This window comes from Electrophorus electricus, chromosome 2 (genome assembly GCF_013358815.1).
Source record: "Electrophorus electricus isolate fEleEle1 chromosome 2, fEleEle1.pri, whole genome shotgun sequence".
NCBI lineage: Eukaryota > Metazoa > Chordata > Actinopteri > Gymnotiformes > Gymnotidae > Electrophorus > Electrophorus electricus.
In genome coordinates, this window is record NC_049536.1 from 25,903,876 (window position 1) to 25,921,175 (window position 17,300).

Here is a 17,300-nt window from a genome sequence, read left to right on the forward strand (position 1 = left end):
TATTTTTACATTAAAATAATTTTTTAGATGCAGATGTTAAACTCTTGTCTTATTGTGTGTGCAGCAAGTGCCTATTTAGATCAGAACCAGAACTGTTCTAACCCTTTTGAGAAATACAATTAGTCATTGTTGGTCTTTCTGGGTTAGCGATGCATGTATGTAACTTCTATATTATATCTAAACCACTAATATAACATAATAAGTCTACATAGATAATAGAAGCCCATGTAGCTGTTTTATAGACACACCACACACACAAACACATATGTAAAATATTTGTATATATTTTTTTCCAGGGACTAACTGGAGTGTACTGTAGTAAAGTATGTCTGATGGTGTCAAAATTGCAGTGAATTACACAAAGTTCCAAGAGAAACAGGACATTTCCATTTCCATACCTCTCTCGAGGAAGTCTTCATTCTCTGTGCAAATGCCCTTAATGTTTAGTAGCTGTGAGTGATTGAGTTTTTGCAGGCTTTGGAATTTGAAGAGTTGTATTTGCCAATAGCAAGTCTGTAGGTTTATAACAGATGGTGGTATTTAAACAAGAATTTCCAGACTTAACTGAAACATCCAAAAAGGTTATCCTCATGCCAGGATGTGCTATATTCCATGTATATTATATAGTTGGGTAGAACTCGGAGAAACAGTTGGAGCTCTTCGAGTGTACATGTAGCAGTAGCAGAGGTGTCATCACTACAACTCAGAAAGACTAAGGGACCAGGTTCTGTATATTATTAAAAAATGACATTTGTGTAGGATGGCCCCATTTTAGTACCCATACTAATGCCACTTTTTTGTGAGTAGTACTTGGAGTTAAAAGTGAAACAGTTTAAAGTTAACACAAGTTCTGACAGCCTTAAGAGAGTATCTGCAGGAGGGTTCTTCATAGGACTTGCATCAGGAAAGTGTTTTAAAGTCCTCATACCCTCTTCATTAGGGATGACTGTGCGTAAACTTTTAATGTCCATTGAAAAAAGTAGGGACCTGGTAGGTAAGGTTTGTTCTTTCAGGCATTCAGGCACTTGTAGAAAATGTTTAGAGTTATTAATAAATGCAGATCAGGACTGAACAATTGGCTGAAATGCCATCCAGAAACTGGGATATAACTTCTGCAGGGCAGGACAAGCAGCTACAAGCAGCTACAATAGGATGACAAGGATCTTTTCAAGGGAGGTGTCCTGGCATGATTAATAGTGGACTTAATGTAGCACTGTAACTGTGGAGTGATGTCAGAGCTGGTCTGCCTATAAAAACTAGTATCAGAAACCTGCATGATTGCTTCTTCCTTATAAAGGTCTTTTCTCCAAACAACAGCTTCACCCTTATCAGCTGGCTTAATAACAATGTTACTCCTTTATATACAATGCCACTTGGACAGAGGCAAAGCACTGTTTCTCTGGAAACCTCTCCTTCTCTCTCTCTCTCTGTGTGTGTGTGTGTGTGTGTATATGTATATGTATATATATATATATATATATATATATATATATATATATAAAATGCACTTGGTTTTCAAAGAAACAGACAGAGGTCTTCCATCTGATCTGCAAACAAAGTGCTCTGCCTCTGTCCAAAACCTTCTGTTTCTCTGAGAACATTGTGTATACATACACATACACACGCACAGCAAATTTACTAGAAACATCAGTATACCCTCTTATTCATGTAAATCAGCCAATCGTGTGGCAGCAGAGCAATGCATGCAGTTTTGAAGTCATGGCTTTTCACATCAAACTTCAGAATGGGGGAAAAAAAGACCTGAGTCACTGTGACCATGAAATAGTTTTTGGTGACAGACAGGCAGCTTTGAGTATGTCAGAACCTGCTGATCTTCTGGGATTCACAGAAAGCAGCCTCTAGAGTTTATACAGAATGATGTAAAAAAAAACCAAAAAAAAAAAAACCAAAAAACCCAAGTGATCCAGTGAGCAGTGAGTGGCATTCTGATGGTGGAGAGGTCAGAGGAGACAACCATAGTGAAGCAAAAAGCATTTTGGAATGTACATGTCAAACCTTGAGGTGGATGGGCTACAAGAACACAAGGCCACACTAGGTTTCATTCCAGTAAAGCAAAACAGGAATGTGAGGTTACAATGAGTTCACAGATTCTGCACATTTAATAAGAAAAACCTTGCCTGGTCCAATAAATCTGAATTTCTGCTGTAACATGCTGTTAGTAGGGACAAAATATGGCATAAACAGCATTAATTCCTGAACCGAACCTGCCTTGCAGTACCTGTCCAGGCTGCTCTGTGTGTGTGTGTGTGTGTGTGTGTGTGTGTGTGTGTGTGTGTGTGTGTGTGTGTGTGTGTGTGTGTGTGCGCGCGCGCGCGCGCGCTCTGCCTTCACCCACCACATCTTTTTTAGCTCTTCTCTCAGCCCTCGGACGCTACCCTTGTGTCAACCAATCAGTTGAGAAGTTTTAAACTCCACCTCTTCCTGCCGTCCTACTGGCGGGAAGTGCAAACATCCGGCGGCAAGGAACCAAAACAACCAACACAAAGTTTACCACGAAACGGCTTTAAGTTCATCATCATCGAGTGAAATGGAGCCTGTCACAGTAGCAGAGCTGACGAGTGGGACCTGGGTGAAAACTCGAGAGGCAGTAGCGCGTTTCCGAAAGCTACTTCTGTGCTCTAAATGGTACGTTTAGGCTGATGCTAGCGAGTCGGACCGCTGCCTGGTACTTCCTTGTTTTGGAAGCTTGATAAATCACGGCATCCTTAATTTCTATGTGCAGCTCCCAAATCCTGATTGAACCGGTGTGCCTAGGCATTTGCGAACACTTACTTTGCAGGTAAGGTATTCTCTGAATGCTGTTCCTAATGGCAGCTTCCATGCTCTTCTTGCCATCTCTAGCTAGGTTAACTTTCTTTTAAGCAACCTGTGTGCGTATGTGTGTATATATAAATCACGCTATTTGTGTAGGATGTTAACATGCTTATATGAAGTGAAATACAAAAGTATGAAATGTACTACAAAACCCCCCAACCAACATGTTGCTTAATTACCACAGGCTAAAAATATAACCACGTTTTGCGCTCCAGATCTTGCGCAGGGCCGCATGCCGGAGATGGCTGCAGTGTGTGTCACAGTCCCGCCTGGGTGAAGGACATCCAGATTAACAGACAGCTCAGCAACATTGCGGAGCTCTTTCGCAGTCTGGAGTCCTTGTTTCAGCACCCTGAGCTCCCAGGTAATGCAAAATCAGTGCCCCACGAAGCAGTTAAGACTAACTACACGCTTACGGTTTACTTCTAATAACGATTAAAAAAAGATTCTAATTAAATGACATTCTAGAAGCTCAATATTTCAGACTTTGGAATGAAACAGTGGAGCGTGATCCTTTCAGAGTGTTTTCTCAGTGCAGTACAGAGCATAAGCAAAGTTTTATAATATAACAATAACCAAATGTCCTGACAAAATGGGGTAGAGAGGGAATAGCTGACCTATTAGCTTCCTGCTATGGTATTTTATAAGCTATAATTTTTCTTGCACTGTTCCAGTGTGCAGCTTTCTTGGCAGACTAAGGTTGCATCTTATTGCTTGTATGCAATACAGTATGATATGAGGAAGCGTTACACCCCTGATGTATATACATATTTATGTAAATGCCTGACTGAGCATCAAAGTTTGATCCTGAAATGACTATAATTAAGTGATGCAATTGGCCATGGTGGTTTTTAGCTCGTCCTGGGCAGAGCCAGAGTTGGGTTTTCTGCTGGGGATTTTGTGAGCGTGAGGATGCGGTGTGACGGACAGGTGCATGCCCTCGGGGTCAGCGTGTTGAGCGCGGCGGGAGTCGCGCGGGGGCCGGCTCACGGCAACGCTGCTGTAAAACGGGAGATAACGCGGCGAGCGTGGGGGCTGATGGCCGTCTCTCCCCTGGAGACTCTTGCGCAGGGTGGCGCAAAGTAAACGCGCCGGGTCGAGATTGCTGCCAGCCATCGAGTGCATCTGCGCAGCCTCGTTTGCAGGGCTCTACATCTTCCAGCAAAGATATTTGAGACCAAAATGCGTCACCTAAGTAATAAACGGAAGCGGGTTTTCCTTAAAGGACATTTCCCCAACAGGGGAATGTAGTTTTGGGATGTGTAATGTGTCTGTATTTCTTTCTAGCTGCTGTCGGTAACCCTTCCCCAGGGTCCAGTCAAAATGCTGTCCTCACAGAGAAGAAGAACTTCAAGATCTGGTTCAGTCCAAGGAGCCGCAAAGTCCGCTGCCGCGTGGAGAAACCTGCGAAGGCGATCGTGTCGACTAGAAAATCGCCCGAGGTGCCACTTCAGCTCCCACCCTCCAGTCTCCTGTCGGTCTTCAATTTCAACTCCTCCTCCCAGGATTCTGGCTCCTCCCCCCCTCCCACCGAGGGGGCAGTTCACGGAAGGAAGAAGAAAAGGAAAAGGAGTGCGGGGCCAGTCGGAAAGGCATCCTGTGGCAGGTTTCAGAACAAGGAGAAGCTGAAGAAGAGACTGCAGGCTGCGAACCAGCAATGGGGCTTCGGTTCAGGTGCAGCCATGGAGCACCAGGCTGGAGAGGAGGAAGCGGGCAGGGAGCATTCTGGGGATACTGAGATGAGGACCAGCAAGAGGGTGTCCTTCCGCTACCCGGCCAGCCGGCCTGAGGAGGAACCCCTGGATGGCCTTCATGAAGGAGACGCTCAGTTCCTCAGTCCAACGAGGAGAATTCTGAAGAAGGGGATGGTGAAAGAAACCGAGCAGTCTAATGAGGAGCAAAATGCCTTAGTTTCAAGCAGGCAGTCTCCTCGCAAGCAGCTACCTGATCCGGAGTTGCTGCTCGATGGTCTGGGACCTGCTCAGCCATCTCCCCGCGGGAGCTTGAAAAGAGCCAGGCCGGAGGAGTGTGCGGGCAGCGCCCCGAGCACCCCTAGGCGGCCCAGGCCGTTTGCATGCCGCCGGAGGAGGCCGATCCCGAGCAAGGCCGCTGCACCTTCCGCGCCTCCGCCGGACGGCTCCGGACTCTCCGAGGTGCCGGAAGGACCCGCGGATGAGCAGCGGAAAGGAATCCCGGGAAGCTCGCTGGTCGGAGAGAACCATTCGCCAGCCATCCCGGCCAAAGGGAGGTGGCGTGCAGGGCAACGGCACGGCCACGACAGCCCGGCCCACACGAAAAGGAACCGGAAGGGGGAGACTCCTCTGCACCTCGCTGCCATCAAGGTCTGCAGATGGGGCAACTGCCTCAGTGCTACTTTTTAAATTTTATTTTTTATCTTTTAGATGATTTTTGCTCCAGGTTAAGTCTCGAACTAAATGCAAATCTCATTCAAGGGTTGTCTACTGAAAAATCTAGTGTAAGATCTGTTTTCCTGTGCGGAAAACTGGCCCTTTGACCGTCTGTCTCTTTTTTCCTTTAATGCCTTGACCTTCGTGATCTCTGCTGCTTGTGCAGGGGGACGTGGCGGAGACGACACAGCTCCTGGACCAGGGTGCTGACCCCAACCTGAAAGATCACGCTGGCTGGACTCCGCTGGTCAGGAGAGAATCTTTTTCTTCCCCTGTGTTTGTCTCTCTCGCTCCATTCCATTTTTTCTTTTCTTTTTGTGTTTGTACTGCACAGTGAAGTGCAGTATTGCATTTGTTTGTTTGATGGAGGTGTCTAGAAGGATTTGGCTTGTACATTTCATTCTTCATTCAATATAAAGTATTGAAGAATTTGAGTGGTTTATGGAAAGGTGTGTGTGTGTGTGTGTGTGTGTGTGTGTGGGTTGTAAAAGGGATTCTGTAACTGAATCTATATACTTTTTCAACAATCTTTTCTACCAGCTTTGCAGTTTCATGCGCTGTTTTTCTTTTTTAACATCAAATAAATGAAACTGAAAGTTTTCATGTGTTGAATTGTGCAGTAGGTGAATAAAGTATTTTACACTTCAGGGTTCATTTTATAACTTTGGCTTTGTGAGCACCGCTGTTATAGACACATGACATTGCTTAGTGTTTCAGTATGGATTTCACCCACAGGATTTGGTGCAAATGATGCATTTAAGATTAATCCCAGACAGTGTGTGTTTCCCAAAAAGGTCCTGTAAATTTGCAACTGTAATCCCCTGCAGCCATTTTATATGCCCTGTCACAGATACCAAGTATGCCTTTTTCTTTAAATTAAAATGCATTTCTTTTTCCTCAGCACGAAGCATGTAACCTCGGCCACTTGGGTGTGGTGAAGGTGCTTCTGCAGCATGGGGCGCTGTTGAACACGCCCGGCTATGAGAACGACTCTCCGCTGCACGACGCCGTGCGCAACGGACACGTGGAAGTGGTCCGACGGCTCCTGGAGTGCGGCGCCTCCCCTGGTGTCCTGTAAGCCTTGCCCACAACACAGACGTGCCAATTTTTGATGCAGTATGGCAAAAATAACACACACTTTGACAGTTTGACAGTCACTTTGACTTGTTCTGAAGATCTGAAAAGGGCCCCGTGTCTGGTCGAATGTGCAGTGAATTTGCAGACATCGTTTAATGTTCTGAAAGAAAGGGCTCGCTTGCTGTGAAGGAGATGTTACATGGCCAACGTTTGAGGTTTAAAGTTTTTTTTTTCATTTTTGCAACTGTAAACTCATTCGCTTGGCACGGATATGGAGTTGCAGAATATATAATTGCATTTGCAGGTATTGGTCAAATGGCATAATTCTTAAACACAAACCATGCCTATACAATTTGTTATAGGGCATATTTGCACATCAGTATTGCAAAGCCCAGTATTTCATCAACGATTAACAATCAATATATTGTGCAGGCTTACTTGCCATGTTGTTGCCATGGAGATTTTGCTATGAGTTTGTGAGCCATGTACAGTGCAACAGAGTCTCTTAGTCCAGAGCTAAATGTGAATAATGCATGCACTGTTTATTCATTTTATTTGACAGGACTACCTTTCTCCATTATAAAGCCATGCCTGCATTTTTAGGCCATTTTCTCTAACTCATGTTTCTTCACCATTAGGAGTGTTTGCTCTTTTTCTGTAAAGGCCTGTCGCTTTAACGTTTGTTTACCTGGCGATTGACGGTGAGTCTGTAGACAGGAGTTGAAGGTGCTCCACGGAGCAGTGCTGCTTTCATTTGGGAAATGTTTCTTGGCATGCTTCATTTGTGCATCGATTGCCGATGTGGGGGCGGCAGCGAAACACGGCTCCACTGTTTCGGATCAGATGTGAAGGCGGACCCGGACCGTGTCACAGTCGCAGTAGACAAGCGCAAGACCCGTCCTGTCAGAGACGTTGATTCTGCCCGCCGTCCCCCTACTCTGACGGCAGAGACACACATGCACGTGTGTGTGTGTGTGCTTGCATGTGCATGCACTGTGCGCTCATGTGCTGCTGCATGTGCGAGTGAGAGTGTGTCACTCCAGATGTGGGCTGCTTCACTAATCTGGATTTGTAAATTAGAGGTAGAGGGGGAGAGACGTTTGCGCATGAGGGTTAGAGAGGGATGTGTAAAGCAGAGTTCTTGCCTCAGTCGAACTTCCATGCCTGGCACCAACCAGTATCCCCAGCGACACTCGGTTGTTACTGTTTTCCGTTGCATGAATACAAACATCTGGTTCATCTCGGGGAGCTTCTAAATTTCACAGCTCTATTGATCTGTGATTCATTGGGCACCGTTACTGTTGGCATCTATGGCTGCTTGGTCAGCTAAGAAATATTCTAGAGCTACTGCATGAATAAGCATGCTTGCTTTAGCCCATGAGGCCATAAAGACCCACTTTTGCTTCATTAGTATTGAAGGAATTACTTAATTTGTAACCTTTTAATTGTTTCCTGTTGTCTCTCTCTGTGTGTGTGTGTGTGTGTGTGTGTGTGTGTGTGTGTGTGTGTGTGTGTGTGTGTACGCGCGTGCGTGTAAGTGAAAGTTTGATGGCTCGTGAATCCAAATGCAATATTTTATGGACCAGTGGACCTATTAATTGTCCCCTAGGTGGCATCTCCATATTAACGCTCAGTCTGTGCAAACTCTTTGCAGTGGCCTTTTCATCTCCTTCCATTCCTGCAGGGGGGAGTCCTCTGATGGCCGTCCTGCTCAGCTCAGGGGGCCACCAGACCCCTTGTGCTTGACATGGAGCTGTGCACTTGACTCATTAGTTGGTAGCATGCACAAGTGGAGCTGGTCTTGCTGAACTTTTTATCTTCAGATGCTTTCTGACCACAGTTGGATATGGTTTTGCATAATAGTAGGCCAGATGTGGATGTCATGCATTAATGTGTTTTCTCAAATACTGTAGCTACTTAAAGTAACATCTGTTTGTGTTACTTTGTGTGTTCAAGAACTGTGGCACTGTGTTATGAACGAAGTTTGTGTGTTGCAGGAATATACTTGGACTCCGACCTATTGACTGTGCAGGCACTGAAGAAATGCGCGAGATCCTGCGAATGGCTCCTATGACGCACTCTCCCATATCCACACCGCTGAGCCTACCAGCCAGCATGTCAAAGGTACCAGCGAAAGTCGTCACTTTATTACAGTAATGCACATCTAAAGTGCTTTTTAAAATTTTTTTTATCCGTTTCTAGCCCGAAGATGTTTGGCTGACTTTACTGTGTCCTGATAATACAGTGCCTTTACGGAATCTTCATACCCCTGTGAAATAGTAACTTTTTTCATCTTGCTTCCTGAAATCAAAACTCTCAAAAATCTGTTGCACTGACCTCTAAAAGTCCATCCACAGATTTTCTGTGGGATTTAGAGGTCAGGGCTCTGATTCGCCCACTGAAGGACATTGTTTGTTTTTTTTGCCGGTGTGTAAGGTACTTGTAATCGGAGGGTTGCTGGTTCAAGCCCCACTACTGCCAAGTTGACACTGTTGGGCAACTGAGCAAGGCCCTTAACCCTCAGTTGGTCAAGTTGTATTCAGTCGTAATTGTAAGTCGCTTTGGATAAAGGCGCCAGCTAAATTCCATAAATGTAAGTGTAAATGTTTAGTGTCGTCATGATGGAAGGTGACCCTCCTGCCATCTTCAAGGTGCTCTTCAGTCATAACCAGTAGCCCAGTCCTAGCTAAGAAAAACCTCCCCATAACATACTGTTGCCACTACCATGCTTCACGGTAGGTATTGGGTATCTTGTGTGCTGCGTTTTGGTTTTGCCAAACATGCTGCTCGGAGTTCAGTCCAAGCTCTGGGTTTTGTTTGTTTGTTTTTTTTTGTTTGTTTTTTTTTTGACCAGAAAACCATTTGGAGCATGACAGAATCTTCCAAGTGTTTTTTGGCAAACTGCAAATGACACTTCAGGGCATGTCTTCGGGGGTAGCTTCTTCCTTACAGCTCTACCATACAGGCCAGCTTTGGGTAAAGCCTTTGTGATCGTCACATGCACAGACTGACAGATCTCAGCCATACAGACTTGTAGGTCCTTCAAAGTTGCCGTTGGCTTTTCTGTAGCTTCCCTGACCAATGTCCTTTTGGCTCGGTCATTCAGTTTGGAGGGACGGTCCGATCTTGGTAAGGCGTTGGTGGTGCAGTACGCTTTCCACTTCTTGATTATGCTCTAAACAGTTCTCAGTAGGGGTGGTTAAAGCTGCTGAAATCTTCTTGTATCCGTCTTCTAACGTGTGCCTTTCCGCAGCCTTATCACAGAGCTCTTTTGTTAGCAGTTTTCCAACCATGACAAATTTGACACCTTGCACTACTAGTAGTAGAATCTTCAAAGATTGCCAGGTTTTATTCTGAAATAAACAAAACCACTACAGTTGATGCAGGTGTGAGCCTGTTGGCCCGGTGTGGATCTGGAAGGTGATTACTTGTATCAAATCAAGTTTATATTGATTACTCTAAAGGGCTGGATACTTATCCATACCAGGTGTTTAAAAAAAATCAGCTAAAATGATTATTTTACTAATTAAAGTGTAGGTTGCCACTTTGATGATATGGGTTGTACTGTGTAAAATAAGACTTAATTTTCATTTTCATGGCATGGCAAGGATTTTGATGGGTATGATTTTCTGTAGGCACTGTATTTCCTAATTAACCATAGTGTGGGTGGTTTTTTGTTTGTTTGTTTTTGTTTTGTTTTGTCCCCCCCCCCCCCCCCCCCCCCCCCCCCCCCCCAAGTCTGCAGGCATATTGAGGAAGGATGCCCAGGTCACTCTGATTGGTACCAAGCTGACACGGGCGCAGCAGAAACAGCTCAGCTCAGCAGCACAGGTCCTGGGTGGAAAACATGTTCAGACCTTCTCCAGTGCAGGTACTGGTGTTTGTCACCTCTGTTCATGCCACAAAACCCCATCTATGATGCTACTACCTGCAGGAGCAATGTCTGACTCTGAATTGCTGTGGCAGATTGGTTCATATGTGATCCGATCTTACCTGATCTCGTTTTTTTTTTTGTTTGTTTTTTTCTTTTTCTGCGTTAGCAATAAGCGTTTCAGCAATAAGCAAAATCACTGTTATTATTTCTTTGAAGTATATTTAAAAAGTTTGATGTAAAACTAATTTAACAGAGTGGTGTGTTTGCGTCAGCTTCCTGAGGCAGGGCTCTTGTCATCTTGAAGCATAGTTCTCAAGTTCACTAAAGGAGAAATGCGTCACACGTGGAAGTTTAAAAGTGCCCCTGTCTTCTTTTCTCTTCTCAAACTGCGGCGCAGTTTTTGATTAAAGCCTGCGAACCATCCACCTTCAGCACGAAAAGGATAATTGTGAAAATCCCCCTTCATACCCTAGATGGATATTATGACTCGCTGCAGCAAAAGTTCCACTCAGGAGACTTTACACAGCGCTGAAAATCACAGTAATAGAGAAACACAGTTCACCCTGTCACCATGAGAGCCAGTTGGGGTTGCCATTGGAATGAGGTGAAATGAAAATAACTGAAGCAGTTTATCACAAGTTGCGCATCTATTCCGGTGAACGGGGACAGAATCCAATATTTGTCAGAAAAAGAAATGTGAGTGTTCTGGTAACAAAGTGTGCTGGGAGCTTTTATAAAAAGCTTTTATAATGGCCTTATGTAAATTCCTTATAGGCATTTCCATTTGTTTCTTGAGTTCTTTAATTTAAAGAGGCTTATGTGGGGGAAAAAAATTGCTCTCTCTCTCACCACACATTTGTGCTTTGAGAAATAATTAAGAGCTTTCAGTAATTATTGAGCAGAAAGCTTTTGTTACTTACGAAGCCGTGAGTAATCATTTGATTTTTAATGAAGAGCCGTCATCCTGGCAGGTATTGTTCTGCTTGTCGTCCCGTTCACAAGGCGAAGTCAGCAGGCAGCGTTTGTTTACATTAGCAGATAAATAAATGTGTACATTTTAAAGTCGCGTTACATAAATGACCGTCGAGTTTCCTGCGTATCAGTGAATAACAGCCAAATCACAGGATGTTCTTTCAGCTACCACAAGCTGATGGATGCCACTTAATGATTGTATAAATACCGAGATTAACCTCGACCCATCCTGAAAAGGAATGATGTTTTTGACTGCTCGCATAGTCTTAGATTTTATTCCATTTAATTCTACCTTTCAGCTACCCGTTCTCCTCCAGACGCCTGTCTGTAATGCGGGCCGTGGGAGCAGTGTTCTGAGTTTCTGGTTAAAAATCAAAAAGATTTGGTATCGCCAAGTGTATTTCACTAATAATTTCCACCTGCAGACGTGAGCCAATTATCACGTCAGAGCCTTGGAATAAAAACTTGAGGAGGGTTGTTCTCTGTAGACCTGACCCTGAACTGTCCACCTTCCTCTGCAGTCACCCATGTGGTCGTGCCTGAAGGTGGCGTCCCCTCCACCCTGACCGCGCTGCTGGCCATCCTCGGAGGCTGCTGGGTGGTGCGCTTCAGCTGTAAGTCCACCGCTCTAACTGCGTCTCACTTCAAACCTGCAACACCCTGATGCTCGGTGCTGGCCTGCGAATCCAAACCTGTGCCATATTTTTATTTTTAACCCCTTTGCGGTTTAACTGGTTGACCATTGTGTCGTAACTTCTGACTCTTATGTAAAAGCCGTGCGGGAAACCTAAAGGAAACGGAATGGAGGAGCTGTGCTTCTGAAAGCCGTACTGTTCTAGCATCTGCCCGTACCTTTCTTATCTTGATGGACTGAATCATACGGACAACGAAGGAGCTGATTCTAGTCTAGACCTCCAGAGTCTGGATCGCTGATCCGTTCCATGTGGCATGGGCCTGGATGTCCTCCAGTGTTGTGGTAACCCTATAGAATGCCCTATGTTGTCTCCTTGCTTGATGGCCTTTGCATCATATGAAAGGTTTCTTTAATAACTAAAGCCATGTATTAAATCCTCCCTACGTTCTCCCATCTTGGTGCTCCACACCTGTTGGCTTGCAGTGATGAAGGGGATCTGCAGTAGTTTCATACGTTTTGATACTCAAGGTCTCCTCGAGCTGAGACGGTGAACACGTGCAGTCCACTGTATTTGAGTTTGGCTGCCAGACTCTCCTTTTGATGTCCAGCTTGCTGGACGTAGCGTTTAACAGCAAACTTTTCGTGGTTATTTTTCATTTTGCTATCTATCTATTTATTTCCTCTCCTTTTTTCCATTTGATAGCCACCAGAGACACACATGGTGCATCAGTAACTTTTTTCAAAATGTTTTCCCCCAAAAGGTTCCATTTTCTAAGTTTATAAATGTATATTTTTTTTAAAAAGGTTTAATTTAAACCTTCTGCAAGACTCATGTCAAACAAAAAAAAAGAATGTTATTTCCACTTATTTTAAACTGTAGTTGCAAGGTTTGACGAGGTGGGTGTATATGCGTATGTGCGCGTGCGTATGTGGAATCATTTGTAATTAAATTCATCATGCTTGACACTGGACCAAAATTCCAATATTGATCAGAGGAGTTAACAGGTAGAGATTTTCCTTCATCCCTTCCTGTATCTGCACTCGCCGTCCGCTTTATTAGCCGGACCTGTTTCATTAACGCCTGTCACAGCTGACGCCGTCATCTGTTTCTGATCGTAGGACTCCCGTCAGCGGGATGTTTTTGGCTGGCAGGCCTCTCTGAGGTGCTAAGACCCACCGTGCCTCATAAATGTGGGCCAGCTCAACATGCCCAGCTATGCCTCTACCCTACAACACTACTGGGTTTGATACGGTTCTCCATTAAGGAGCTGATCCACTGTGACGAATGAGGGGTAGAGGGTTGATAACTAATTGTGCATGCAGACAGACTGTTAGTAACTGTACACTTGTAAAAAGTGTCTGGTATATAATTGTATAGGATTAATAGCCCTTTTGATGTTCACTGTGTCAAATGTTCTTGTACAGGAATAGACCAAACAAAGAATATTTCCTTTCTTGAATATTGAGCAAAATATTGTGGTAAAAGGATATTTCGGTTGTGTATCAACTACAATGCATTAATAGTTAGACCAGTATGGTGTATTTCAGTTGCATTCCAGTCTGTGTTAGCTTTTGATGTTGTACTTGTGTGCTCTCAGCATCTTTATTAACTGCTCTGGGTGCATCAGTTGCATTGGGAATCTCGATCTCCTGATCCACTGCTTACACACGCATGCGCACACGCATGCCTGTGCACGCATACGCAGAAACCGAATCCTTATTGTCGCGAATCAAATTAGCTGATATGGTAATTGGTCCTTGCTGCTTGGCTAACGAGACGGCCTTGTCGTCCAGGGAGGGAGCCGGATTAACCCCGGGATCTGGTGCCGGCACCGTCGGCCCGATGTGGCTTCTGAAAACGAGAGCTGTAATTAAAGAGGCAGAGGGAATGCAATTACGCCTGATGATTACTTTTGTGTGTGTGTGTGTGTGTGTGTGTGAGTGTGAGTGTACACTTGTGCTGTGTGGTAAGTGCATTGCTCTGCGCTTGTCCTTAAGTTTTGCGTATGTGTGGGCATGCGTATTAGTGTGGCAGACTGGCGCTCCGCTTGCTGTGACTGCGAGGATGCGAGAATCAATTTCTCCCTAATGGCTCACTGTCACGGCCGCAACAGCACGCAGGATTTTAACCTAAAGTAGTTTTTCTCATTAGGTAAAGAGATGGCGAGGAGACGTGGGCAGGACGGCTTGGTTACCTCGCTGATCTGATTTTCATTTGAAGCCCATTTGCACTCGTGCGCCTCTCCAGCGCCAGACGAAAGGCGAAGTGAAGGCGCTCCCCTCCGGTGTGTAATCGGGGATTAAGCTAACCGCTTCGCCCCACCTCTGGCTCGCCGGTGTTCTGTCCCTTTTAGAGCAGGGCTTTACTGGAGACCTGTTTGCTCCATTCCCCCTTTATCTGCCACTGCACACAATGAAACAGCGGACAATGGCCACCGCGCCTGCTAACGTGCTTCAAAAACATCTTTTTAAAAAAAAAAAAAAAAAAGGGGGTCAGAACGGCGTAGCCGAGGAGAGGGGGAGCGAGTGAAACCAGGGACTCCTCGACTACTGGATAGGCTGTGGGGGGGATTCATAAAACGTTATATCTCTTTCTCTGAAGGGAAGGGCTTGAGCTGGGGGCGGAGCTTCTTTGTCCTTGTTTAAAATGGTCCCGGGCGTCCTCGTTTTCGCTGTTGCTTGTCCTGGTGCCAAAACGCCGTCCCTTGGCGCCGGGGTGCTGACGCAGCATCTTTTGAGGGCACGCGTCAGCCACTCGACTGGCCGCCTGCTTCGAACGCCAAGCTTTGAAGTACGTGTAGCGCTGAGATTTTACCCTCCTGATTTGTGGTACGGTGAAGGTTAATTTGAAACACCTCCTGTTTCTCAGGGCTGGCCGGCAGCCTGCAGCAGGGCACGTGGCTGGCCGAGGACGTGTTCGAGGTGGGTGAGGGGCCGAGGCGGGCCCGGGCCAACAGAGACAACCTGGTGAGTGACGCCAACGCCAACACGGCTGCTAACAGCTAGACGCTGCTAACGGCTCCCGGCCTGCGGCGACTCCCACCAAGGTCCAAAAAATGCCACCCCGTGCTTTGCGTTTGTAATGGCGCACGGCGCGGGTCTCGAATGTCTCCACGCTGCCCCCTGCGGCACTCACGTGTCATCACCGCCTGCTGTACTGATGCGAGCTTGTTTCGAAAACTTCACTCCTCCCTGCGGGGCAAAGACTGCGCAGGCTGTGGACCCGAAACTCCACGGCTCTCGAGAGGACCGCTTATGCAGCAGAGCAATTTGGGTCATAGACACACCCGCCGAACCAATGTGTGAAGTGGCTGTTTGGTGCCCTCGGAGAAGAGACACCAGTTTAAGCTTCTAATGCATCTTCTCCAGATCACGAGTGCGGCAGAAGTGGCAGGGTAGGCGTAATGCTTAAACTGCAAGGGGACCATGTTGGGCTGGTTAATTGTGCTACTAAATTTTTTAAAGCAGTATAGGGCCCACTTATGGTCATAGATTACCTTTTAAGCATAAAATCAACTAAGTCGCACCATGCGGGTACAGACCATGTAGGTATTGTGGGTTGTGTGTCTTTACTCTGTTAAAGATGTGCTGACTAAGGTTCTAAACTGTGCTGTACTGCTGCATTTCTACACTTCTTGCAGTGTGAGCAGTCTTCTCTCTTCTCACACACACACACACACACACACACACACACACACACACACACACACACACACACAGAGACGGGCTGATTCTGGCCTGCAGAGCCGTCACCTTTGGGATCCTCACAACCCTCTGACCCCGTCCCTCTCTTCATACCCCTCCCCTTTTCTTTCTGATTGACAGTAGCCTGCAGTTCCAGTCTGGGCAATCTGGGCAGAGAGCTCAGACTAGTTGAGGGAGAAGCAATGGGAAGCATTAGCTTTAGGAATAAAGCATGGCGTTTTGTTTTAAATGGCCACCTTACGCCGTGCTGCTCACCTCCTTCACCCTCAAGTAGCTGCAGAAAATGTGGAGGTGACTATTAAACCTATACACTTTTATTTGTTCGGTTCCTCACTCCCTGACTCCCTCTCACCAGCTGCCGCGGCTGTTTGACGGCTGCTTCTTCTACCTACTTGGATCCTTCCGGAAGCCGCCCAGAGACGAGCTCCTGCAGCTGGTGAAGGCCGGAGGCGGACAGCTCCTCGCCAGACAGCCCAAACCGGACAGCGACGTCACCCAGACGGTGAGCACGGCGGCGTACCACGCCCGTCCGGGCTCGGACCAGGCGCTCTGCACCCAGTATGTCCTCTACGACGCGCAGGGCGGCTACAGGCCTGGCCGCGTGCGCCTGGGCAAAGTGTGGTCGGCCCCCTCGTCCTGGCTGCTGGACTGCACCGTGGCCTTCAGCCTCTTGCCTGTGCCAGAGGTCTAGCTGGCTCCCAGGGCCTTCCCCTAGACCGTCGCACTACATGTGGTTGATTTACACGGCAGAGAACTCTTCGTGCCTGCCTTCATTTTGGAGTTGAATAAATGGGTCCAAAATGGGGTGAATAAATGTGTTTCCCGACAGCTTTGAATGCTTGTGTGGTAGAAATAAAATATACTATTGCATGCAAAGAAAAACACCGACATGTCTGCTGGATGCTCTAAGGCCCAAAACCTAAGCTATATAGCATTGACCACAATTGCTTGTGTGCATTAGCTATTTGTAAGCCATGAGCCTGATTATTCTGGAAACCAAACTGTGTCTAAAAAGGAAAAAGTAATGTTCTCTTATGAGAACAGTATTTCATGGAACATTTAGAAATGTCAGTGTTTTGTACCAGGACAAAGCGACTCTCAGAACTCTGCTATATTCAAGTGACTTTGAGAAGTGCTGTGTTCAGTAATGTCAGATAAGAGCCTTAACTTTGGCCAGTGCTGTGTGGCTTTCAGTATGACATCAGCTATCTAGAAAAGGCTTCTTTGGGCATTTCCCCCAATCTTGGCCTGCTAGTGGAGGAAACACCTGGGTCTTACACTAAGAAAATAATAACAACCAAAGCTTGGTAATTATTGGCATGTTTCTGTTTATGGTAAGTTTTAAGTTTGTTTCAGACTTGGAAGGTATTGAAGGAGATTATAATCCCTGTATGTTTAGTAAACGTGTGTGTACGTGTGTGTACGTGTGTGTGCGTGCGTGCGCGCGTGTGTGTGCGGGCGTGTGGGGGGGGGGGTCCCCAGTGAACCTGGTTCACTGGCTTTGAACATCTATCGTGTCTGTCATTTTGTGAGACAAATTGTATTGATGTCTGAAAAGAAGCAAATTAAGGAAGCACTCCTGTTTCTAGGAGCGACCCCCTTTGTATGTTGTGTTTAACATACCAGTTGTATGAAAACCCTGAAATGTACTTGTCAATTTCGCCTTAAAATTAACCATGTTGATAAAACATTTAAACCTCAAATGTTTCTGATCTATGAACACCTTTCTTTATATAAAGCAAAAATAAAACTCCTCTGCCTTAAGGCCAGCCCTTAGAGATTGTGTGAGTACAAA

At 46.0% G+C, this 17,300-nt stretch overlaps 1 protein-coding gene across 1 annotated transcript; it reads left to right on the forward strand.

Annotated features, from left to right (window-relative positions):
• The first annotated feature begins 2,471 nt into the window (after positions 1-2,471).
• Positions 2,472-17,281, forward strand: bard1 (BRCA1 associated RING domain 1). The gene is made up of 11 exons (XM_027016414.2): positions 2,472-2,646; positions 2,744-2,800; positions 3,051-3,199; positions 4,123-5,177; positions 5,410-5,490; positions 6,145-6,317; positions 8,318-8,444; positions 10,059-10,191; positions 11,688-11,780; positions 14,670-14,767; positions 15,861-17,281. The coding sequence occupies exons 1-11, from the start codon at positions 2,549-2,551 to the stop codon at positions 16,194-16,196; spliced, it is 2,400 nt and encodes a 799-aa protein (XP_026872215.2). The 5' UTR covers positions 2,472-2,548; the 3' UTR covers positions 16,197-17,281.
• The last annotated feature ends 19 nt before the right edge of the window (positions 17,282-17,300 follow it).